General features: G+C 41.0%; 7 protein-coding genes across 14 annotated transcripts; 3 read left to right on the top strand and 4 right to left on the bottom strand.

Annotated features, from left to right (window-relative positions):
• Nucleotides 1-257: 257 nt before the first annotated feature.
• LOC145706977 (protein ECT2-like) lies at nt 258-4,171 on the bottom strand. The gene is made up of 12 exons (XM_081784444.1): nt 4,085-4,171; nt 3,771-4,035; nt 3,232-3,725; nt 2,912-3,128; nt 2,242-2,871; nt 1,959-2,199; nt 1,691-1,917; nt 1,481-1,638; nt 998-1,125; nt 880-950; nt 638-789; nt 258-593 (listed from the first exon to the last, which is right to left on the bottom strand). Exons 1-12 carry the CDS (start codon nt 4,169-4,171, stop codon nt 546-548), a joined length of 2,718 nt encoding a protein of 905 aa, XP_081640570.1. The 3' UTR covers nt 258-545.
• A 34-nt stretch (nt 4,172-4,205) lies between these two features.
• LOC145710496 (uncharacterized) lies at nt 4,206-5,259 on the bottom strand. The gene is made up of 4 exons (XM_081788258.1): nt 5,183-5,259; nt 4,783-5,133; nt 4,559-4,724; nt 4,206-4,357 (listed from the first exon to the last, which is right to left on the bottom strand). The coding sequence occupies exons 1-4, from the start codon at nt 5,250-5,252 to the stop codon at nt 4,222-4,224; spliced, it is 723 nt and encodes a 240-aa protein (XP_081644384.1). The 5' UTR covers nt 5,253-5,259; the 3' UTR covers nt 4,206-4,221.
• A 31-nt stretch (nt 5,260-5,290) lies between these two features.
• Nucleotides 5,291-10,219, bottom strand: LOC145710493 (serine/threonine-protein phosphatase 6 regulatory subunit 3-like). Of its 6 annotated transcripts, none has more exons than XM_081788251.1 (18): nt 10,045-10,219; nt 9,855-9,916; nt 9,757-9,809; nt 9,455-9,712; nt 9,075-9,413; nt 8,921-9,031; nt 8,539-8,792; nt 8,359-8,498; nt 8,194-8,314; nt 8,056-8,150; nt 7,944-8,015; nt 7,771-7,903; nt 7,671-7,726; nt 7,389-7,556; nt 7,286-7,349; nt 6,997-7,242; nt 6,881-6,934; nt 5,291-6,648 (listed from the first exon to the last, which is right to left on the bottom strand). In XM_081788251.1, the coding sequence occupies exons 2-18, from the start codon at nt 9,870-9,872 to the stop codon at nt 6,407-6,409; spliced, it is 2,424 nt and encodes an 807-aa protein (XP_081644377.1). In that variant the 5' UTR covers nt 9,873-9,916; nt 10,045-10,219; the 3' UTR covers nt 5,291-6,406. The 6 variants fall into 6 exon arrangements, with proteins under 6 accessions (XP_081644377.1, XP_081644378.1, XP_081644379.1 ...); XM_081788252.1 differs by having other exon boundaries at nt 7,389-7,550; XM_081788253.1 differs by having other exon boundaries at nt 7,389-7,532.
• Nucleotides 10,219-11,632, top strand: LOC145710495 (uncharacterized). The gene is made up of 5 exons (XM_081788257.1): nt 10,219-10,332; nt 10,440-10,702; nt 10,804-11,060; nt 11,119-11,263; nt 11,474-11,632. The coding sequence occupies exons 1-5, from the start codon at nt 10,305-10,307 to the stop codon at nt 11,561-11,563; spliced, it is 783 nt and encodes a 260-aa protein (XP_081644383.1). The 5' UTR covers nt 10,219-10,304; the 3' UTR covers nt 11,564-11,632.
• On the bottom strand, nt 11,612-14,160 carry LOC145706824 (uncharacterized). Its single transcript, XM_081784270.1, has 7 exons — nt 13,928-14,160; nt 13,236-13,760; nt 12,925-13,172; nt 12,588-12,880; nt 12,313-12,544; nt 11,932-12,241; nt 11,612-11,887 (listed from the first exon to the last, which is right to left on the bottom strand). Exons 1-7 carry the CDS (start codon nt 14,031-14,033, stop codon nt 11,640-11,642), a joined length of 1,962 nt encoding a protein of 653 aa, XP_081640396.1. The 5' UTR covers nt 14,034-14,160; the 3' UTR covers nt 11,612-11,639.
• A 1,368-nt stretch (nt 14,161-15,528) lies between these two features.
• Nucleotides 15,529-19,123, top strand: LOC145707631 (uncharacterized). 2 transcript variants are annotated; one of them, XM_081785188.1, is made up of 8 exons: nt 15,529-15,634; nt 15,729-15,799; nt 17,053-17,145; nt 17,219-17,298; nt 18,059-18,235; nt 18,283-18,473; nt 18,519-18,714; nt 18,776-19,123. In XM_081785188.1, exons 1-8 carry the CDS (start codon nt 15,533-15,535, stop codon nt 19,003-19,005), a joined length of 1,140 nt encoding a protein of 379 aa, XP_081641314.1. In that variant the 5' UTR covers nt 15,529-15,532; the 3' UTR covers nt 19,006-19,123. The 2 variants fall into 2 exon arrangements, with proteins under 2 accessions (XP_081641314.1, XP_081641315.1); XM_081785189.1 differs by lacking the exons at nt 15,529-15,634; nt 15,729-15,799 and adding an exon at nt 16,333-16,466.
• A 1,144-nt stretch (nt 19,124-20,267) lies between these two features.
• LOC145707886 (uncharacterized) lies at nt 20,268-22,101 on the top strand. Of its 2 annotated transcripts, none has more exons than XM_081785470.1 (8): nt 20,268-20,394; nt 20,441-20,462; nt 20,751-20,838; nt 20,911-20,998; nt 21,041-21,399; nt 21,442-21,547; nt 21,643-21,945; nt 21,999-22,101. In XM_081785470.1, exons 1-8 carry the CDS (start codon nt 20,382-20,384, stop codon nt 22,004-22,006), a joined length of 987 nt encoding a protein of 328 aa, XP_081641596.1. In that variant the 5' UTR covers nt 20,268-20,381; the 3' UTR covers nt 22,007-22,101. The 2 variants fall into 2 exon arrangements, with proteins under 2 accessions (XP_081641596.1, XP_081641595.1); XM_081785469.1 differs by having other exon boundaries at nt 20,270-20,394; nt 21,985-22,101.
• The last annotated feature ends 15 nt before the right edge of the window (nt 22,102-22,116 follow it).

Below are 22,116 nucleotides of genomic sequence, written 5' to 3'. Positions count from 1 at the left end.
GGAGTTGTCCTGACAACTTAGTCATTATTGACGCGTTTGACGCCGAAAAGGATGAGTTGCAAAATGCACAGTGAGCACGTAATGCACAGATCATCCAATTCGATTAATTGTACGGGTCTTCTTTGACGCAAATGTTATTCTGAGGTCTCAACTCGTAAATCTCAACCACGACGCGATATGACCGTTTATAACTCCATATTGAAATTTAATTGTGCTTGAGATGAACGAATAATGACGCTTCTTGTTGAATTGTTGGATTTTATTTATAGAATGTCCTAGTATAAGGCGGTGAAAGAGCAGTGTTGAACGGACAAAAGATTTATGTACAGTAAAAAATCAAGATATTAAATATAAAGAAACAGTGAATTGCGTTTTCATGTAATAAGGCGTGTTTGGGAATGGTTCGTTTACTAAGTTGGAAGAATAATAAATGAGCGTTCTGAGCGTAATTGTGAGGATAGAGGAAAGAGAGATGGAATGTGTACAGTGAAGGAATGATAGTAGGTAGATTGAGAGGTGAATAGAAGGTGTCTGCAGTCGGCGATCTATTTCTTAGTTGGTCGAGGAGGAAGTGACTTTGGTGGCTGGAACGCCTAAAACCGGATTTTAAAATCGAGATTAGGAAAAAAAACTATACGTGTTGTGTATCCAAAGACTCGAAGTTTGAGGAGCTGATGATTTGCTTGCTTGGGCGGTTTTTCTTTTTGACGGATCCAGATAGAATTCCGCGCACGGTGGAGAAACCGCTCTTCAGCGGAGACTTGTATTTTGACGGAGTGTCGTTGTACGGTAATCCTTTGAAAGGCTGAATGGCTGCGTCGATCAAAACTTTTTCAAAATATAGAAGCATAAAAAGAACCCTTTCGAATAAAAATTCAGCCTCTCCTGTACTGTTTTGCACCAAAGATATATTTGAGGAGATGGATGCAAGCGAAGCGTCGGAATCATAGCTGTGGGTTAGATTATTAGCGTTTGATTAATTTGAAATGATTGTTACCGATCAGCAGCAGTTAACGAGTTCGGCTCGCTTGGCTCAAGATGCGCTCTTGAACTAAACTTTTTGAGCCCTTTCGCCATAGTTAGTTTTATCTTTTTGGCCGTCGTTGCTCCTGATTGATTAATTTCCTGAAGAGACGTGAGCGAGTGTTAGTGAGTGTAAGCGACAATTTACAAAAATATACAAGGTATATTTGTGCGGGTCAGTGCTGCGACCAAAGATCGGCTGCACTTTTAACGTATTTCCGCATTTTATTCGGGAGATCGCGTAAGCTACGAGTCCCTGATGTTATGTGAACCGCATATTCTTGCTGAGAACTATGCTTGCGATGACTGTGACTATGGACTTTAATGTCATCGCGAACTTTTTTGGGCTTTGGCAAGCTCCCAGTCGGCTCAGTTGCCTGCCGTGTGGCCTGTTCTCTCATCAACCTCTATATTTAGTCAATAATAACACGAAGACCATACAAACCAAACAAATTACCTTGAGATTAATGTTGAGATTGCTGAGCTCAGTCTCGGAAATAATATCTTTCATCATTTCTCGATCGCCATCCCGGTCTTTTATTATCGTATCACACAGTGTTGTCAAAATTGATTCCTTGTCCTCATCCTTTCCGATCTGGTGAGTGAAAAGAGACACTACAAACATGCATTTATAAACGAAGCCACTTACGTGATTTATTTAACTTACATTGTTCTTTGTGATTTATCGGCAATAATATTGCGATGGAGATGCACCTTTGAACCTCTGAAGTTTCTTTTACTCTTAGCACGTTAACCACTTTCGTGAGAGAGAAATGGATTTTGTATTCCAGAGCTTCTTTCTTCGAAGTTCCTCGGCCGGGAGTAGCGCCGCGATCTGATGGTTGACGCCTCACTTTTCTCGAGCTGCGTCGTTGACAGATCATCAGTATGTCACTAGGAGAAATGCGTAGGAGTCGAATAAAAGTGTGGCTTACTTGAATAGGATAACGCAGAGTTTATCATTGAGTTTCGTTCCGAGACAGGCTGATGCGTCGAGCCCGACGCAGTTGTAACGGGCGACGATTCTTCGCTGCGCAGATATAAGATACATGGGACATTTATCAATCTCGTTATTCAGCAGGTCGATAAGAGCAAATTGATCTTCAGCTTTTCCACGGGCTTGATTGACTGTTTTCGTCACTTTGTGAATGATTTCTAGCGCTTTATCGAGATGCTCTGAAACAACTTTACTTTTCTAATCACTTGTTTGCGTCTTACCTATATCCTTGTGGTCTTTGTTCATAACCTCTGTTTTCGCCTTGAGATCTTTTAAGAGGAGCAAGTAGCGAGGAAGATGCTGAACTGGCCGAGTCAGCATGTCAACAAGATCGAATTTGTAAGTTGAGCGGGCTTGAGTCGACTTCAGAAAGGCGCGGAATTTCGTGCTCTTCTCGGTTAGTGATTTGACTTTTTCAAGCGAGTGCTCAAGGTAGTTTATGTAAGGCGGATATTCTTTGAGCAGCCGATCGCCGTAGCCGCCGATCATTTGGCCGAGCTGAGTTTCGTCAGACCAATTATTCATCTCTCCTTCAATGGCGTCATTCATTTCCGTATGGATGTTGCAGAGTTCTGCCAAGTTTCCGAAAATCTGTTTACACTCTGCCTCTGGAATTAGCCTCGCTTCCTCAAGTTTCGACTTGTACTCGCTGATTATATGCTGAAGGATCTTCACGTAGTTTTTCTCGACCGTACTGATCTCGCTGCAGATGAATTTTCTGGCTACTCGAGCTTTCTCTATTTTTTCCTGGGCATCGTCTTTGCCCGTCTCACGCTTTTTCGAAACGCCATCGACAACCGCTGTGAGAAGGCTTCGTCGAGATTTTACTGGTTTTTGAGGATCATCAAAGTCTAAATAACTGATCAGTTTCAATACAAAGTCCTTTACTACCGTCTATCTCAGCGTCAGTAATTCCAAACTTGAGTGCCAGGTCTCTAAGAAGTTCATATCGTGTCTCTCCCGATTTGCTGACATTCAAGCGATTAGGAGACGCAATCAAAGAAACGCCTCCTGACTCATCGGCATATTCGGTATTCTCCAGCATCGTCTCATATACTTTTCCGTACCAGGAAGGTGGGTACTGGGCCGAATCTAACCGATATCCGACCTAAATTTGTGTTATCGCACCTATCTGTTGTAAAAAAGAGGAGAGCTGCCGCCTTCTGAACAGCTATAAAAACGAGCCGGAAATTTGATTCCGATGTGTTTACCTGAATACATGACCAGAACCATTCGACGACAACCATCTTCTCGAGATCGTCGGTGCTAATGGAAACTGGTTTTGGCATGTCGTTGGGAATAACGATGAGGTCCAAATCCGGATCGTCTTTATGTACCATCCTCCCACCGTGATTCATAAGTTCTTCCTGCAGTTGGGCTGCTTCGTCGTCTGGAAAACCCATAAAACGCATTTTGTAGTCCTCGAAAGGTGGCGGACGCCACTTGTCAAGATCTTCCTTGTTCTCGGACAACTCGCGGAAGAAATTAGGATTCTTTCGTTTCTCCCAAATATCGAAGATGAGTTCACGCTTATATATCGGCACGTTAAATTTCGATGCATCGACGTATTTCTTCGTGCGCATATTCGTTGTGAAAAGATAGTCGATTTTCAGGGAGATCTGGTCCTTCACCTGCGCGCCCATGTACTTGCAGAGCTTGTTAGACTTGTTATTGGTCGACCTAGGACCTCCCCCAACGACGACAACTAAATTTCCCTATAAGATGGTGAAATTCAATTTTATAACGTTACATTTTCCGAGGAGTGCGGTGTTGAAAATATGCCGCCCTCTGCTATATTTGATGCCCTCGTTCTCTCGATCCTCGCAAACGTACAGGAAGTAGGATTTCCCAAAGATGGTAATCTTTGGTTCCCTTTGCGTGAAATTGCGAAGGATCGACTCGAATAGAGGTCCGCTGAAGTCCTCTACCAAGAATATAAGATCGTCGCCGTCAAACGCCGCTTGATTTTCACGAACATCGTCGAATGTCGTGAATTCAACGCACTCAAAACCCGCCTAGAGGTTTACATGGGTTAACATTAATGTATGACTGTAACGTCCTCACCGTTTCTTTTAGTCGACGGACAGCAGAATTTACTTCCTCGCATCCTAAGACCGATTTCTCCGCAAAAATTGCAATATTGCCACTCATTCTGAATAATAGAGTCGTTAAACTCACGCATCTGGATATTTTTATCGCTCCTAAAGGCAGTCTAGCACAGTTTGACTTATATTCGCCTCACTTGAAGTTTTAGCGGATTTAATTTGCTTCAAAAAATGGGGTTCAGCTTGCACCCATAAAGAATCCGTCAAGGGATCATATTTGTTAATAATATATCTCTCGAGGTTTCTCGTTTGTTGATATAAAAAACTGTATCCTCAAAAGCGTCAAAACATAAATGATCGCTTTTCGATGCTTTGCGTTTTGCGCGTTGTCGTTGCGCCCTCATTTCTGGCGCGAGATCTGCTATCTAACGGTTGGTAAAATTTCAACTCCGCGCAAGGTCAACAACAACTTCTTGTCAACAAGAAACCGTGCCCATGGTAAATAAATACTTTTTCTCCAAAACAATTTTCTTCTGAAGATCGCTTTTCATCGAAGACTACTTCGTAGTGTCCAGTAGGATAGGGTGAAGTGAAGCTGATTTCAATATTCTCCCCCGTTGATTCCGATGCTTTTTGAGCGAGCTCCAACGCATCTAGATCTAAAAATAACAGAAAAATAGATATTTGGAAAGCGCGATCAGTATGGCGCTAACTTACTTGGATCTAAATTAATCTTGGGTAATTGTCCATTCTTATCGACTAAAACAAGTTCGTCATGCGGCGCCTTGAAGCTAGAATTCTGAAAATTCAGTTCTTTGTCTAAATGCGCGTTGAGGACAAGTTGCTTTCTATCGCGAATGTTGGTTTTGGACTCTGAGAAAGGCAGCTCGCCCAAGATCTTTCCGGCGGCTTTGTCTTTGATCATTTGCTCTTGATCGTTGGCGACTTTTTCCCACTCAGACAAGCAAGAGTCGCGCGATTGTGCCTCAATAGAATGATCGAAAAGGAAAGCGATTTCTGGATCAAGCGACTCTGTTAGAAGTGGCCTTCTGTTTATCAGCGCAGCGACTAGAATTCGAAATTTAAAAACCGATCTCGCTAGAACTTATTGATTTACCGCTGATCTTCCACTGCTTTCCAGCCCTGTCAGTAACTAGACTGGAGAATCTTTTTGAGTGCCGAAGCATGCTCCCCTTTCTGAACAAGTTTTCTTTTAGCCCTTCAGTCGTGCTAATTAAAATTTATTTATCTTTTAAATCATTCATTATCATGGCTTTATGTATTCACGTTTGCACAGCAAAAAAATCTGATATTCTAAATTTCCGCCAAGATAAAAACGCGATAGACGCAGTAGAGCTGAATGAATTATAAAATATATACGGGGTGCGATGTTATAAAGGGGATTTATTTAAGGATTTTGGCGCATTGCATATTTAATCAATAAACTTAAAATGATAGATCTCGTAGTCCAAACTAGCTTCTTCCATTCGTGAATAAAGATACTGAAGAGCGTTTTCCAAATCTTTCCAAAAGATGAGGAATTATTTTGAACTCGGGTTAATTGTTTTTTAGGGTATTCGTTTATTTAAGGTTGCGTCACATTTCATGGATGCACTTGTTTAATAAATATGAAATAAAATGAAGAATTAACTCTTGATATAATTCAGTAGCAGATCTTCCCGAGCGAGGAAGAATCCTCTTAGGCCGTCAATAGAGAATCTTATTCCCTCGAAAAGACAATACCACTTTACTTGAGTTCTAGATACTGGCGGTGCGTCGCATTTAAAACGATCTGTTAGCAAGGATTTGAACAGAGCGGCACAGAATTTCAACTCGTATTAAAAAATAAAGAAGGAAAACAAAATAACGCATATATTAGCCTTGTTGAATTTTGTTGAGTATATACAGACCAAAAACATACATTTTGAACTTTTAGGAGGAGTTATATATAATTGTATCTGTAGCATCGAGGGTTTAATTTAGATTGGGGACGCGAGTGTTGAAATACGTAGTAGACAGTCCGTTTTGCTCTCGCGATGAGCATGTTCGACAATATGTGAAAGTATGTGTTTTAATGGAGAGGAAAACTGTACATAAATGTCTGTTGTGACGAACAAATCAGCCTGCATCCGACAAGTGCTCTGAACAGTGCAAGCGAAAAACATAAGCAACTTTGCAGGAACTTGTAGAGGAAAGAATTCATTGACAAGGAAAGAAAGGGGAAATTGAATAAAATAAGTTAGTCGGTAGTGGACGCAGCTGATTGTATAGCTGAAGGACGCGTCCATCTTGTAAATTGAAAATTACTTAGAATGAGGTGATAGAGGAACTTTCAAATAAGTTAGTCACTAGAAGTGGCCCCTGACGTCGGAGGAGGCGTGGCTGGTTTCTCGTCTTTGGGGATAGTTTGAGGTTCGCTCGTCGGGGATGGTTCTGGTTTGGCATCTGTTGAAATTTTGTCGCCTTCGGCAGGGGTTGCCTCCTCGCCGGCTTCAGTTTTGACGTCTACCGTCTTAACCTCCTCAGTATTTGGTTCTGAATGTTCGCCAGAATCTGGCGCGGGATCATGCGAATCCTCGTCAGCTATAATTACAGAAAATGTGATTATAGAGCACCACTCCAAATAAAACAAACTCATAATTACAAACTGGATACTCGATACAAGTCGCGTTGAGAAAGAAAAAGTTAGTCGATCCAGTCTATATTTTGAGAATAAGAAGCTCTTCGGGCGAAAGAGTGAGTTTTTTTTCGCAGGAAGACCTTGATGCATGCAATAAATGATAAAGGGTTTTGTAAATGACTGAAAAGTACCCACGAACTAGATTTTTTGGTTTCTTAATGACTATTGACGAGTCATCAAGTCTTTTGCCTAACGAATTGGTTAGAGAACTGAGATAGAAACACTCCCTCTTTGTCACTACGAATTCTTACGTTTGGGAGCTGACTCGCATTCCATTTTGACTTCATTTTCTTCCTCCTCTTTAACTTCTTCTTTATCCGTGTATTTCTCCATTTCTTCGGCAGATGGTGATGAGCAAGAAGGCGGACAAAAGTCTGTTTCCTCTACAGACGTGTTGGAAGTGTTCGACGTATTTGCAGGACTGTCAAAGTTCGCAAAACTTGGAGTGTCGAAGTTTCCGAAGTCAGCGAATCCTGGGCTTCCAAAGTCCGCATTTTCTTGAAATCGAAATTAAGACCATGCAAATGGTCGTCCACTAACCTTTGTCTTCCGCAGGTTCGCCCCAAGGATCTTGGTTGGTATCCATGATCATGTTATCCACGACCTAGATTTGAGTAGAGCGATTTTAAAAATACGTGAATACCTTATTGCTGTCGTCAGTCCCAAACCAGTCGCGCGTGTCGTTTTTGTCCCGGAGCTGGCTTTCGAAGCTGGCTTCCTTGTCTTCATCATCATCGTCGCTGAGGTTTTCCTGGCGAATGTTATCGTCGTCGAAATTGTCTTCATACTCGAATGGCGTGTTTATCTTTTGCTAAAGTCAGCTTCAAAAGTCATGGATTCGTGGAATTTAATTTCGCATATAAAATTGACCTGATTTCGACAATTTTACTCTGAGTTACTGGGTTAGTTGATATCAACGCTGTACCTGATATCTCGCAAGCTGATCTTCCGAGTTCGCACTAGGGTCCACGGTCGGTGGGCCTAATTAAAGTGTTCTTCTAACAAATAAATCACGAATAACATACTTGAAGCGCGTTGACTTCTTCCAAGCTCCCTTGCATACAGATTTTTTCTATCCTTGATACACTGTTTAACGTCGTCCCATCTTTTCCGCTCCTCTTCCGTAATGTCGTTCGTTGCCAAATGGTCTTTGATTTGCTACGAAAGTATTAAAACCACGAACTAGAAATATAATAACCTGTTGACGCTCTTCCTGGTACTTGGACTTCGGTTCCTCATCGGTTTCGTCATCCAAAAGATCGAAGAGCACCTTATCAGTGTGTGAATTTTTCAAGTATTCAAACTCATACCCTCAGAATCTGAAAAAGATGACCCATGTACCCCCTTCTCGGTTGACCTTGAAGCTCTTCCTCGACACTATCTTCCCAGGCTTTCGTTAACCTTTCTAAGAGAAAAATAGAGATGCAAAGAAAATAAAAGAGACACACCTAGAATCCTGCAATCTTTAATGAGATGCTGAAAGAGGTCCGACGTGTAATAGTCTGCGTCTAGAAGGTGGATAATCATATCCCGAACGTATCCAGAAAGAAAGGAGTTATTGTCATGTTCCTGAAAATTGGAATCAACGAGGAGTCACGATGCGGGTCGCTTACAATAAAGAGAGAAAGAATTATATCTAATAGTTTTTCATCTTTTAGTGCGTTGAAGAAGGGTTGTACGTTTTGTGGAATGGCTTCGGAAATAAGACGAATGATTTGAAGACGGACGCGTCCCAGAGGCTTTTCAAGACGACCTAGAGCCAAATTAGCAAGTAGATAATCTCCCGAACTCACAGTGAGGCAAGGCAACAGCAGGCTCTGGCGGTGGGTTTCGGAGAATTTCCTTAAGTCTAGACACATGGTTAGCAAGAGTATCAACACAAGGAGCAGCTGAAGGATAGTATTTGTCGCTCTCCTGGCCAGGATCGTCGATCCAAGCTGCGAAAGGTGTGATTCGCTGCACCTTTTCCAGATATGTTGAGAGAATGCTCCCTGTGGACGCGACTATAGCGCTGTTTATAGGTTCTACAAGCATCTGAGCGATCACTAGAATTTGGTTTAGTTGTTAAAAGCTAATTCCAGAGCCCAGAAATGACGCAGTTGGGATCTTGCTTTATTATCGTAAATAATAGTGCCCAAAGGCGCCTTTCAATAGACCACAACTCAACCATTTCCTTTTTCGATTGTTGATTTTTGAGTAAGTCTATTAAGCAGGGGGCACCGCGCGGCTTCTGTATTTTCATTTCGTAAGATAGATATGAGCTCGTTTATCGTGTTCGTTGCATATCTACATCTTCTTTAAGACACTATTCAAATCAAATAAACCCTACGTATGAAGATCGCGGTGGACACCTTCGTCGAGATTGATAAGGTTGATGAGTTTCTCGACGAGCTCTTCGTCGACCATCCAATTTATAATTTCCGAGCGGACTTGATCGTTGTAGCTCGGGCAGACGACAAGACGCATTATCAAATCCGAAATGCCCGAAGTAGACATGTGTCTCATAATATCGTCGACGAAATTATCACGATTCTTGAGCAGAGTCCACGTATCTTCCGGATGCTGCTTCATCAGACTTCCAATGATTTTCGAGAAAAAGCAGGCTAGCAGAGGGTTCAGGTCTTTTTCGCACTGAAGCATGTCCAACAACTGCGATGTGAGTTCCTCGCTGCCAAAAGGATTATCTTCCTGAAAGAAAATGCTCGTTACCTCTTGATGAGGGCCTTGGAGATAGTTTCGTTGTCCGCATTAAGCAATTCGGTTACTTGATGAGCGCGTTTGAAACGGAGCTGCTTCGTCTTGAACTCGTCCATGTTATCCATGCTGAATTCTTGATAGCCACAATCTTTCGTTATGTAGTCCAGCATTGCTTTGAGAGTATCCTCCTTCGCGAGATACTGTATGAGCTTCTCGTTTCGATGTATCAGCTCGTTGATTATACTGTCTTCGTCTAGCAGCTCACTTATCCTGAAAAATGATGTCGGTTTTTTAGAGGAGCTGTCGGTTCCTACTGTAAATCCTCGCGCTGCAGCAAATTCTCGATCTGCGGCGAGTCGTACTGTCCCTACAAAAATGGCATGAAGTCTATTTGAAAGCAAATGGACATTACCATCATGTTCCAGTACATGATGAAGGCTTCTCGGGGTCACTCGTTCAAAAAATAAATATACTTTTCGTGTTCAAGATAGAATTACTAAAACGAAACGCAGAATTCTTCTCCCAAATTTCCACTTATGAGACTCTCTAGAAGTAATCATGAATAATTAACAAGCAAAAGCTGGTACTTCGAACACGCTCCTAATTAAGTGTGCAGATAAATGTCAAAATGTTCTTCAATCGCAGGCTCGGAAGAGCTGTTTTCTCTTGCGAAAAAGAAAACACCAAAATTGTGCACCACGAATTGGCGTCTTTCTTTGGCGAAATTGAGCGGAGCCGATTTGGTGTCGCCGCCGCTGCAAATTTGTCGAAAAAGGAAAGACGCGCTGCGTGATTGGCCGAAAGCGCCTCAATTCTTCACTTCGAAAAATTCCTCCCCAGAATAGACACCCCCTGGCGAAGAATGGTGGAGGGGCTTCACCATTTCAAACGTAAGAGAGAACGCAAGCATTTACAGCAGTTTGTTTTAATCAAACATTATATAATTTTGAAATATTTTTGAGTATTCATGAAATTTTCAACAGGGAATTCTTTTTAGTTCTCGGAGTTCCTGTAAATGCGACAAAAGAAGAAATTAAAAAGGCGTATCGTTTGAAAGCTCGAGATTGTCATCCTGATAGAAACCCTTCTGCAGAAGCTCACGAGCTTTTCATCAAACTAAAAGAAGCCTTCGACTTCCTCGCTGAGGGCGATAAAGGAGTCAAAGTTGATCAAGACACTGGGAGATCGGAGAAACTCAGGAAAGAATATGAAGAGAAGAAGAAGGAGGGCAGAAAGCGGGCATCGCGCTTTTCCGAAAAGGTGAGCACGGAGAAAATTTATTGTCGAAGCTTGGGAGGATCTTTAGTCAGAATTATAATAAAATGTGATTTGCATTTTTACAGAGCATTCACTGAATTCAGCCTTCAGGAGCCAGCTCTGGGACGCAAGCACCTTCCGCTGGTAGCAACAGTGGGCTGATCAGATTAAAACTGAACTGGAATACAAACCGCTCCAAGTTTACAACAAAACACTTGAAAAGAAGCTTAAACGCGTTTATGGTCGAGGAGAGTGGAGCTATCAACTGTGCAAATGGCTCCGTCATCGCGCATTTTGTCAACGACGAAGAAGCTCTTTCTGCCCATCAAAAGTGCTACGAAATGAAGCCATCCGCAATCAAGCAAGTACATCAATCCACTATAGTGGACAGGATATCCTGTTTCAAATTGCACATTTAGAGTTACATGGATAAGTGAAATGCCCAAAGTAGCGAGAGACCTATTGAAACATATTGAAGACTCCGAAGATGAATGCGTTATCGTCGAGCCGAAAAAGAAAAAGAAGAAGAAAGAAAAGACCAAATACGATAGGGGATACTACAAGGTATGGTAGTAGAAGATACTACAAGTATGGTTTTGGATATCTCTCTCGTTCTCTCTCTCAAACAGATGTGGGAAATTTTCTTCGGAAAAATAAAGCATGAGATCAAATACTCCTTGATTTTCCGTATGAAAGAATTTCATCTTTTTCTCCGGAAAACAGTCTTCCTCTCAAGGGGAGTTTCCATATTTTTCTGTTACAAATGCGATTCAGGACATCCACGACCATGAAATGCGGGAGGAAGAGAGGAGAAAGCGAGAGCGAGATATTGAGCGACAATGGACATCACGCGCAAACAGATGAAAATATATTCCTCCAACTGCCTTATTCATCAACAAGATTAGTGTTTTTCTGAAGAGTGTCTGTTTATTTTCCCACGTTAAAAAAGAAAGCAAAGGGCAAAAAGGAAGATTGAAGTGAATGAATGAATCGCTGAAGACTGCTGAAGAAGAGGCTCAGTCCGAGCTAGAATCCAAGCAGCTGCGTCGGGATGATCCTCTTTATATTCAAGTGCGAGATCTGCACATTTTGCATGATATTCGTCTATTTGAAGCTTGTCTTCTACAGAAAGGAGGTCTTCGTTTATGAGGGAACGCTCATAAGGGACGTAGTTTAGTTTTTCGAATCCTAGGTAGTAAATCAATTGTCTGCCTAATTGTCCTTTGATTTACTTATGTAATCGTCTCCATCATCGAGGACCAGCTCGTCATCTTCAATTCGAATTCCGTAGTCATTCTTTTTGTAGTAGCCTGGCTCGTTGCTAGTGAGCATTCCCGGCTCGAACCCCGCATAATTGTAGGTAGAAGGTCCGCCACCGATACCGTTCGGGGCTTCGTGGACTAGCAAATAGTAACCAAGACCATGCCCAGTTCCGTGTCCGTAGTTTTTGTGATCTTTGTAAAGAGCCTGCCTAGCGAAAGGCTCCATCTGGTATCCAGGAGTTCCTCGTGGATAAATACCACGAGACATTGCGAGATTTCCCTTGTGTGAGTTGTACTTGGTATTGTAGGGTAATGTTTGATTACTCTGATACAACATTATCATTTTGTAACTCTTCCCTGGAGGACACGAGTGTAGCTGTCTTTGACTTCTTGAGGTGGCTCACCGAAGAATAGGGTCCTTGTTACATCGCATGTAGCACCAATGTATTGTCCACCTTGGTCGAGGAGGAACGTCGTATCTCTACGGAGTGGGGATGAATTCTCAACGGGCGGATCGTAATGTGGGTCTGCGGCATTTTCTCCGATGGCAGAAATCGCTCCAAATGCCTCTCCACGATAATCGCTGGAATGTTTATATGGATAACTATGGCGATAGGTCTACACACCTTGACAAGTTTTGCCGGGTTTCCATCAGCATCTCAGCGACACCATATTCGGTTAAATCTCCAGATGGATCCTCCATAAGCTCTTCCACTTTGGATAGAACTTTGGCGAGGGCAATCGAGTCAATTTTCAAGTATTTTCGGAAATTAGCAATTTCTGTAGGATTTTTGATTGATTTTGTGTACTCAATTGGGCATCGATCATTAGTGGATGAGTATAGTGCAATATTTGCAGCTTTCTTCGCAATACTCAGCATCCCCCATGTAGTTCCTGTCCCCGGAAAAAGTGATGGACCCTAAATGTCTGAGCATAAGTATTGTTTGATTACGACGGTCGAACCTGGAGTGTAAGAATCGCATCATTCGCATGGTTGTACTCTTCAACCATGACATTTGCGGCTCCCAAATGTTTCATGATGGGTTGAGTAAATTTTTTATTGTTTCGCACAAACAGTCTTCTTTCCCAGCTACCGTTTTTCTTTTCCAACAGAAAATAGCTAAAGAAAACGGGCGTGTAAGGAACATCATCTCCCCTGAGGTTGAGCAGCCAAGCTATAGAATCTACCGCGAGAATCGAAATAACAGTATACAATTACACGAAAAGTAAGACTAGTCATGAATCAGCAATCTCGCAGCGAATTTATTTCGAGCTCGTTCCTAATCGTGTGACGAAAAGATTGTCTCTTCCCATCGTTTCGAGCATGTCTGTAATATCAGATATTTTCTTGTTGACTGACGCTCCAGAGATTTCATCGGATTGAATAGTTAGTGGCTCATCCGATGGTGTTGGTCGGTCGTTCCAAATTTTGTCGACGATATTATCTTGGTCTTCCACAAGGTCTATTTCATAATCGTCGAGATGGTTTTTATATGCATTCCAGCTGGATTCTGTGAACAGAAAAGGGTCTGCTCCCACCTTGTCTTTTCTTTGAAGATTATCAGACAGCCATTTTCTTGCGTTAGAGGAGCTCCCTGGACAAATAATCTCCCAATCGCAGTATACTTCCTTTTCAGCTGCAATACAGTAGCGTGAGTCCGTGACGACAGCAGCTGAAGTGGCAGTGACCACTGCCGTTCCCGCACTTCCGCTCAGCCCAGTCATGAAACCGCGTCGACGGTATTCGGGAGCAACGTACTCATTTAGGTGATGATCTTCTGAGGGGACAATGTAGCCATCTTAACGAAGGAATATATATTTTGCTGGAGTAGTGACGTAAATACTGACAAACAGAAAACAGCTTTTCTATCTCTGATTAATTTGAGATCAGATTCTCCCAGCAGAAATAATTTATGCAAGAGATATCTATTGTCGTAAAACTGAGAATATCATCGCTCGCGCTTACCATATCCTCTTGTGTTCATCTGCTCTCGTATTTTTGCAAGCGTGTCTGTTCCCTGACATGTTCTCTTTCCCTCAATAATCACCGAAAGAAGCGGGATTAAAATCATCTCCTACAAGAAAGTCGATAATATCGCCACTTCGAACGCTTGGAGGGTATTTTCAGGCGAGAACACTTGACTCGTTCGCAAATTTACTTTCGCGAGTAATTCGTTCGATTTTATGATAGAAAGTAAATCTTTCAAGTTCCTATTCGAGCGGCGCCGTTTTATAGGAGGAGGCGACCTTCGAACTCATTTCGAACGCAGACACTTCCAAAAAGCACTTTGGACACAAAATACAACTCACATGCTTTCACATAAATAGTTTTTTTGAAAAGAGACAACAAACTAAAACTTACTTTGAAAGGTGATCTAAGACTAATTTGAGTAAATAAATGAATAAATACGACGAATTGATTTCCTGTCGATTCCATGTACTGTTACAGTATGTAGTCGTTTTATATGCGTAGTGGAGTCATGGTGAATGTAGGGTTCAGAAGATAGATTTTAACCGTCAAAGTCAATATCATGTGAGCTTATGTCAGTAGAGCGCAAGCTTATTTTGCGATTCTCGCCAAATGTGAGGGCACCAACAGATCGAGGAACAAATTATAATGATCCAGTGCTCTCTCTCTGGGAATATAAAACCAGATCAAAATGAAAGAAGAGCGTACAACAATAAAATCATAATTTAAATCATAAATTAAATAAACATGAATCTACTCCTAATCATCTCCGTTCTTTTCTCTGCCGTCCAAGCTTACACTGCATCCCAATACCACTTGAAGTCCATCCGATCCAGATCCTACCGCAACATGAAGCGAGTCAAGGTTGTGCTTGACGACAATCAACTTGCTCGCCTGATTGAAAACCGACGACGAATCGCCGAATTTCTAAACATCCAATTATAAATAAATCAATCTTCTAAAAACTCTTTGCTCGTTGATTGCAGCACTCTGAGAAATTCCTTTTGATGCGCTTCTAATGAATAATGGCCCCTGGAAATGCATAAAACGCAAAAGGCTCGAGCAAGGGTGATAAAACGATGGCATGTGTGGGAATGATGATGGTTTGACTGCTTTGATTACTTCGCACCGCCAACACTCCCCTCAAAAGACGCATTTTTAATTGCAAAAATATTCAAAAAGAAACAACGAGAAACGTTCAGCGTTAGGAAAAGGGATATAATCCCGGATATTTCTACGAGAGTTATAGGAAAAGAGAGCGTGTAAATCCCATTAAGAAGCATTAATCTCAATAGAGAATATATATAGTTTTTACCGCGAGTGATGTCTCTTTTTCGTCAAAAATCACGCGAAAAAATGAAGAAGAATTCGACAGAGATTCGGCTTCTCTCTCAGCGAGGACGGAGGGAGGAAAATCAACAAAGAAAATCGCCAATTAGAGAAAATCAGTTTGGGAAAGTTCTTAACATATCTTTTCTTTCTTGTCGAAACCGCAGATGAGAAAATAAGCGCAAGAATCAGAACAGTGAATAAGTGTCCTAATCAACTCTCTGAGTTTCTATTTTTGTTAATTTCAATTGAGAGAAATCCTTTTTTTTTCTCATGGGGTTATGCAGACAGAGAAGAAGTGAAAGTGAAAAACTGATAGAACTTCTTATGGAAAGCACGCCACAGTTGGATCCGAGAAGACTCCCAATCAACGGCGTGAGTATAACTTTTGCTTTTCATGTCTTATAAGAAAATGTTCGATGTAGCGTTGCTTAGAAAGAAAGATCTTTCCATTTCAGCGATTATTTAGAAAAGCCAAAATCAGCAGCGGGCCAGCGAGGAAACGCGCTCCAGACAGAAACAAGAGATAAAGATGCAAAGGTAAACTTTATCACCGAAAACTAGCACTCATTCAGCACATCTAAATGTAGATTTTTTTGTGAGTCTCAGTTTATGAATACGGTCGACAATCATTTCATCTGTAGAATCACCATCGAATGATAAAATGATTCTTGCTAGTCCCAGATTTCCGGGCTATGTGATAAAATTAACATGCTCAGATTTCCAATTTTATATCGAGCATCCTTGATGTCGATAGGGGGAACGTCCATGTGTTTAACATTCTACTGGAATCTTTATTATTTCGTCAACGTCATAAAATCAGGCATCACAGCACTTTTCGTCACTTGTTAACATTCTTGAGCGATTGAACTTCGTCGTTTCTTTGCCAGCCAAATACTTGATCGCATGTAAAAATATATAAAAAAAAATATCTCTAGCTACTTCGATGACCATCCCCTGCACATTGCGAATAATATTTTGTGGGGTCGATTCAGCAATTAAAAAAACAGCATTTATAAAAAGACATGAATAAGCGCTGTTTTCAAACTGTGAGTAAGCTTTTGATGAATGTCTTTTGGCCTCATATTTCGAGTTTTATTTCCAATAAATTTTTATAGTTCTATTATTACGAGCGATTTGATATCATTTCTAAACGAGCGTTATTGAGTTGATAGAATAAAGAGCGAGCCTGAGGAGAAATGCTAGAGTAAGTATTCGCGTGCCGAAAAAGTCCATTGAAACCTTGAAATGCCGGAGATCATAAACGTGAAAACCTATTTAGCTACTAAAAATTTACTACTATGCTGAGTTCGCGAGGCAAAATCGTAAATGAGTTATGATTCTTCGCGGCCTCGGCGAAAAACAACAAGTGTCGCCACACTTTTTTACCCCGCCAAGTACAACATAAAACACTTGTAAAACAGATAACAAAAGAGAAGATTTTGATTTTTTGAAAGAGCCGATAATGGAACACCAAAGTGTCAATAATGAAGTCCACAGGGTCGGTCTATTTTCCCCCAAAATATGTTCTTTTCATGGATTTTTTTTAATTATATTTTTTAATAAACGAGTTGGAGTACCTTCGAATTTATAAAAAAAATAATATCATGCTTTGGCCACTCTAAGTAGACCCCGCGAAAGTCATAAAAAGGGAAGTAAAGGAAGTAGTCCGCGTGACAATCCCTTCCAAAAAACCATACACTGGACAAGAGAGCGAACTAAATCGTTTAGGGACACTCTTCAAAGGTTTCAAAGAAAATGTGTTTAATTGCTGAATCTCATCGAGTATTTAGGACTGGAAAGACTCCTCAAGAAAATACTGTGACTAAGTTGGAAATTTCAACTCCTAGAAACGACTTCCGGCATCTCGCTCATGTTGGCTTGAAGTAAGTCGACTTTTTGATTTGTTTTCGTTGTTATAATGATGTTTCCAGACGACAAAGACATGTGTATATTTAGTGGCGAGTCATTTGGCGAGACCGGCTTTCTTAACTCCGACAAATCCTGGAAGGATAATGCCAAGCCGGAAATATTGAAAGGTATGGATTTATCTCCGGAAAGCTTCCGGCGGAAACTGAGCTAATGTATTCCATCATGATTTAATCCCTCAGCTTTTTTGATCCTAAATCAGCTTATGTCGATTCGGTTTTAAGCATTTTTCAACAATATGTTTGTCATTTTCGTGTTTATTGAGACATTGAACATGAATTATCGGGACAATTACATGAATAAAAAAAGGACTGACAGCAAGTTAAAATTGTTACAGGTGAAATTCATTTTAAGAACTTGAGCAAGTAGGCCAATCTTGCCTTTCGCTCGTTATTGTAACTTGATATTTGTTTTTTGACGTAGTCCTTCACAGGAGCTGGGTTTTTGATCCGCTTGAAGCATCTGCTAAGTTTTGCAAGACGGTGGTATTTTGACGCCGTGGCTGCTGTTGCTGGGCTGAGAAGAAAGAAAACGGCTAGGAGGATGCAGACAATTTTCATTTTAGATTTTTGATTTAAACCTGAATTGATCTGAAGTCTGCCCGGGTGGTTTCTTTAAATACTATCAGAACCCAGCTCCTGGGCGCCTTATTGATCTCATGGCGCGGGAAACTGAAGCAGATGTAACGATACTTTTGGAATTAACTTATTTGGAAATTGACTCAAGGATCTTGATCCCACAAATCTTTCAACACTGAAAAGCACAATGCTTGGCCTAAAGTGACTTTTATAGCCATAAATCAACGCGCATTATTGAATTAGAAGCCTAGCCAGAGAAATAGTCGTTTCTGGATTTTTATGATGTATTTAGCGATCGAAGATACTTCACCAAAGAAGAAATTCAAAATTAAAACCCTGAAAAACTCGGAAACAATCATAAGTCCAAACCGACCTCAGATCTTCCGCAGAAGGCGTTCGGAGACAGACTCGGAGGATGAAATCGAGCCACCGACGATTGATACCGATGATCTTCTAGCTGATGTTCTGGGTAAAATTGTCTGCTTATAAAATAAAGTATATTATATTTTTCTCTAGCTGTTATGAACACAAGCGATGCCGACTCAGAAGAAGAAGTCCAAGATCGAACATCGAATGATCGGGTGAAGCCATTTCAAAGACTGAAATCCGAAACTGAAACTGAGTCAGAAGGAGAATCAGCTGAAGAGTATTGCAGTGAAGATCAATCGGTTAATAGTGATGTCAACGTTCCCTCTAGTCACACGCCGGTTCGACAATAAGTAGAAAGCTCGAAAAACCTAACGTGTATTTAGCCACCATCTGAAATTGCTCCGATTCCCCCTGCCCGCTTGTCAAACAAGAACTGCATCAGACAAAGCGAATCTGACGATCATGAAACTCGACAAAAGAAGTTAGATGAAATCGTAAATCGATTCAATACAACGGAAAGGAAGGGCAACTCTCTCCAGAGATACGAAGAAGTAGAGCGTCCTAGACACACCAACTCGGGTAAGCATGAGTTTTACTCCGAGATTGAATCATCCATTTTTTTCCATAACGGTCTTTCTAGGATCTGATAACGGGGAGAACTTTGAGTTAGACGAGTCGAGCGAGGATGAAGATAGTGACACTGCCGGCAACATCACTGTCGTTAGTCGTCGCTCTCGAAGCTCGAGAAAATCCCGAAACACTTCAGGTGAACAACGCGAGTCCATCGTCGAGCAAATTAGAAACCAAAAAGTACAGATCGTTGGCAAAAAGGATTCAGTAGTTTCCCACGATCGGGAAGTGATGCTCTGATGAGAAGTACGCCGAAATGCTATTTAACAAAATTGTTTTTAATCGCCTAAAATGCACAGATGCTTGAAACAAATCTATTCCTTCTACTGAACCTTTTGTACATAACAAACTCCTCAACAACTAGAATAAATTTGATTTATCGAAGCGCGTTTCTAACGGCAAATTTACAGGCTTAGATGCGGCAGTTGATATCAAAGCATTGCAGTTGATATTCTTCGATGATTTTCGCACTGAAGTCTTTTCATTTTTCTTATTCTGCAGAGCGTTCTTGTTAAAACAAGGATGAAAGCCGAAAATGAAATCGCTGAAGAGGATGATCTCAGAATATATGATTTTCAAAGAGAAAATAATGGATATGAATATTTTCATCTTGAATAAATATTTTTTAATGCGCCATCCGGTCCTGTTATGAGCGCTACTTGCCATCGTAACCGATCTGCTATTTCTGAATGAACGGAAAAATATCGTAAAGAAGCGCCCATTATTGCAGTCGCCACGAGGAAAAAAAGAGCAATAAAACCTTCACTAAAATTATAACAAATTGATTTATGCAGGCGTTTTTCATTTTACCATATTTCATCGCATCCGATATACTTGAAGATGGATGCTTTTCCTTCATCAAAGATATCATCATCTTCATTGTAAAATCTGCGCCCTCTTGGTTTGTGTTGCGATAAAACCGATATATTATTTCTCATTTTTCTCGTCATGATCTTGTTAGTTAGAAAAAAATTGATAGATTTCTTCAAAAGATCGTTAAAGTTTGTATGGCATTGTGTTTCGTATTTTGCTCCTGGTAGTAAATTACTCATATTTTCAAGGAAATGTGTTTTATTGAATATTCGTGAGCTCTTTATCGGTCAGATTGTTCTTCTTCTTCTTCATTGCTCAATAAATCAAGAACTATGTCGGCGCCAAACTGAATACTTTGATTACAACTAGACATAGGCGAGACTTACTTCAGTAACGTTTTGGACAACCCCAAATGCTCCCTGGAGAAGATTTCCGCATCCGGCGACTAAACTCAACAGCGGAAAAAATCGATTCAGAATCATCAGCTCAACTTTATTTTTTATATCTGTGGAATCAGTCAGATCCGGGTCCCCGTTCTTCTTCACTCTTGAATGGAATCAAAATGAAATGAATGTGCTTCGAGGGGACACTTATCTCCAAGGCTTAAAGTTTTATCCTACGAGCTCAATAGAAATATCAATTGTTCAGTTTATTTTTGCTATAAGACTATCTCAAAATCTAATTTTGATGATGCTTTTTCGAAATTGCGCAGTGCTTGAGGGACTTTTACTTTTTGACTCGTCGTCGGCACCGCATCGAATCGAAGGCAGAACGATTGAGCCTTCACTTGGGCAAGTTTAGAGATGGAGAACGGAGGTATTTTACATTTTTTGAGGAACATTTATGAAAATGAGTGCTGTAGGATTTTTGGCTGAAAACGAGCGGGGACGGACGTTGCCGGTACCAATCCAAAATTGGTACCCGGTACCAAATTTTTGGTACCCGGTGCCAAAAAAATCTCAGGATAACATGCCAAAATTGTTTTAAAAAGGTGTATTCGGTCAATAAATGAGGTTTCCTCACACTTCAGCCGCGGAGCGGACATTAGTTTTTTGATGAGTCAGATGAAAGGCTTGACTTTGGTACCGGGTACCAAATTTTTGGTACCGGGTACCAATTTTGGTACCGGGTACCAATTTGGTACCGGCACCGTCCGTCTCCCAAAACGAGCGCAAGCTTCTAGAAGGCATCTTCACGAAGGGCCTCCCTCTTCTTGGCGTGCATATCGTCCTTGATGATGTCCTCCGAAGAGAAAAAAAGTAACGGTTCTGAATCTATAACAATATCATTAAAAACGAAATTCAAAACTCATTTTTTCGAACTTATCCAAAGAAAATCAAGTCAAAGCTGCTTATTGAAGCCGTCAACGATCATGGGGAGACTCCAATTGGCTTGGCATGTTTGTACTCGCCATGTGCAGGTAGTTTTTTATGAGAAGATTTTATTCTAGAGTTTTACTAAGAGTTCAAATCTTTCTGGGACTGCATCTCCGAGGAGGACGCATTTTCTTCGCCCTGGCCAATTTTGAAAGCTTTTGAGCTGCCGACCACGCAAATGGAAGAGAAGCTGGACATCATGCTCGACATGTATTCTGACAAGAGCTTAGAAGAATGGATGGCCTCCCTCTCTACCGCGGCATTGAGCAAAGAAGCAACGAAGAAAGCTGGAAGTTGGATAAAAGTAAACATCAGCTGCTCAACGCAGTCGACTTTTCTTGAATCCATCTCCCAAGATGAAGATAAGGAGTACGTAAATGCGCCCAAGGAAAATAAGAATTTCGAAACAAAAGGTGGTCGCAGCAAGGAATTTATTTCGAACAAGGTTTGATGTTGAATATTAATCTTTGAGCTAAAAATATATCAGGTTATCGAAAGGGTCCCAACGCCGAGCACAATTTCCTCCTTCTCGACTCAGTTGGATGAGGCATATGATGGCCCACTTCAACTTATCAAATCAGACAAAGATACTGGTATGGAAAATGTTGATAATTATAATATTGAATTCCACTAATAATAATATTATATATGTTGGTATTTTATACTATTATATTCAAACTATTTCAAGCGCATGACGATGACGAGCGATTTTCGTTTCTGTCTGACACAGTAGTCGAGACTGTTGAGAATCCTTCGATCGTAAGCGTTATAGACATGCTTACCCAGGATTTAATGGAATTCGCGGACATCGGTGATGCGAGTGAAATGTCGGAGATTGAAAATAAATCTCTTGACATGGAAGATCGACCAGCGAAAAGGGATGAGAACAACAATGAATGCACTCTCGTCCAAGAAAAAGATGTGTTTACTTCCGAGAAGGCCGCACAAAAGCTGTGGGATTTGTTGAAGATTCTTCACGACAAAGGGAAAGGTAAAAAGATTTCAGCTAAAGAAATTAATCCATTTGTAGATGGTTGCGAAAAGGAGAGTGATGGTGCACGGCTTGACCGTTTTTTGAAAGTTCTGTGGGAAGGCCTCCGAGGGCAACGTTTTACTGCTGAAAAATAAAGTGACTTTTATTATGTTATTTCTTTATCATTTA

This window comes from Oikopleura dioica, chromosome XSR (genome assembly GCF_907165135.1).
Source record: "Oikopleura dioica chromosome XSR, OKI2018_I68_1.0, whole genome shotgun sequence".
Classification (NCBI taxonomy): Eukaryota; Metazoa; Chordata; class Appendicularia; order Copelata; family Oikopleuridae; genus Oikopleura; species Oikopleura dioica.
Note: the sequence above shows the minus strand (reverse complement) of the source record. Positions and strands in the feature narration are given on the sequence as shown.

Coding starts and splice junctions, on each gene's coding strand:
- LOC145710495 (XM_081788257.1), top strand. CDS start 10,305: ATGGTGGAGGGGCTTCACCATTTCAAAC. Junction 10,703..10,803: donor CATCGCGCTTTTCCGAAAAG/GTGAGCACGGAG, acceptor CACTGAATTCAG/CCTTCAGGAGCCAGCTCTGG. Junction 11,061..11,118: donor ATGAAGCCATCCGCAATCAA/GCAAGTACATCA, acceptor TTGCACATTTAG/AGTTACATGGATAAGTGAAA.
- LOC145706977 (XM_081784444.1), bottom strand. CDS start 4,171: ATGAGTGGCAATATTGCAATTTTTGCGGAGAAATCGGTCTTAGGATGC. Junction 3,726..3,770: donor CACCGCACTCCTCGGAAAAT/GTAACGTTATAA, acceptor AGGGAAATTTAG/TTGTCGTCGTTGGGGGAGGT. Junction 2,200..2,241: donor CAAAGACCACAAGGATATAG/GTAAGACGCAAA, acceptor AAGTTGTTTCAG/AGCATCTCGATAAAGCGCTA.
- LOC145707631 (XM_081785188.1), top strand. CDS start 15,533: ATGGGGTTATGCAGACAGAGAAGAAGTGAAAGTGAAAAACTGATAGAA. Junction 15,800..17,052: donor CAAGAGATAAAGATGCAAAG/GTAAACTTTATC, acceptor TCGAGTATTTAG/GACTGGAAAGACTCCTCAAG. Junction 18,474..18,518: donor TTCCCTCTAGTCACACGCCG/GTTCGACAATAA, acceptor ACGTGTATTTAG/CCACCATCTGAAATTGCTCC.
- LOC145710496 (XM_081788258.1), bottom strand. CDS start 5,252: ATGCTTCGGCACTCAAAAAGATTCTCCAGTCTAGTTACTGACAGGGCT. Junction 5,134..5,182: donor AAAGCAGTGGAAGATCAGCG/GTAAATCAATAA, acceptor TTCGAATTCTAG/TCGCTGCGCTGATAAACAGA. Junction 4,725..4,782: donor CAAGATTAATTTAGATCCAA/GTAAGTTAGCGC, acceptor TGTTATTTTTAG/ATCTAGATGCGTTGGAGCTC.
- LOC145707886 (XM_081785469.1), top strand. Junction 20,999..21,040: donor TTTGTACTCGCCATGTGCAG/GTAGTTTTTTAT, acceptor AGTTTTACTAAG/AGTTCAAATCTTTCTGGGAC. Junction 21,400..21,441: donor AGGAATTTATTTCGAACAAG/GTTTGATGTTGA, acceptor AAAATATATCAG/GTTATCGAAAGGGTCCCAAC.
- LOC145710493 (XM_081788251.1), bottom strand. Junction 6,935..6,996: donor ATGCGAGTCAGCTCCCAAAC/GTAAGAATTCGT, acceptor CCAATTCGTTAG/GCAAAAGACTTGATGACTCG. Junction 6,649..6,880: donor GAAACCAAAAAATCTAGTTC/GTGGGTACTTTT, acceptor CTGTAATTATAG/CTGACGAGGATTCGCATGAT.
- LOC145706824 (XM_081784270.1), bottom strand. CDS start 14,033: ATGATTTTAATCCCGCTTCTTTCGGTGATTATTGAGGGAAAGAGAACA. Junction 12,545..12,587: donor ACCCGGCAAAACTTGTCAAG/GTGTGTAGACCT, acceptor TAAACATTCCAG/CGATTATCGTGGAGAGGCAT. Junction 12,242..12,312: donor CTCGTGTCCTCCAGGGAAGA/GTTACAAAATGA, acceptor AACTCACACAAG/GGAAATCTCGCAATGTCTCG.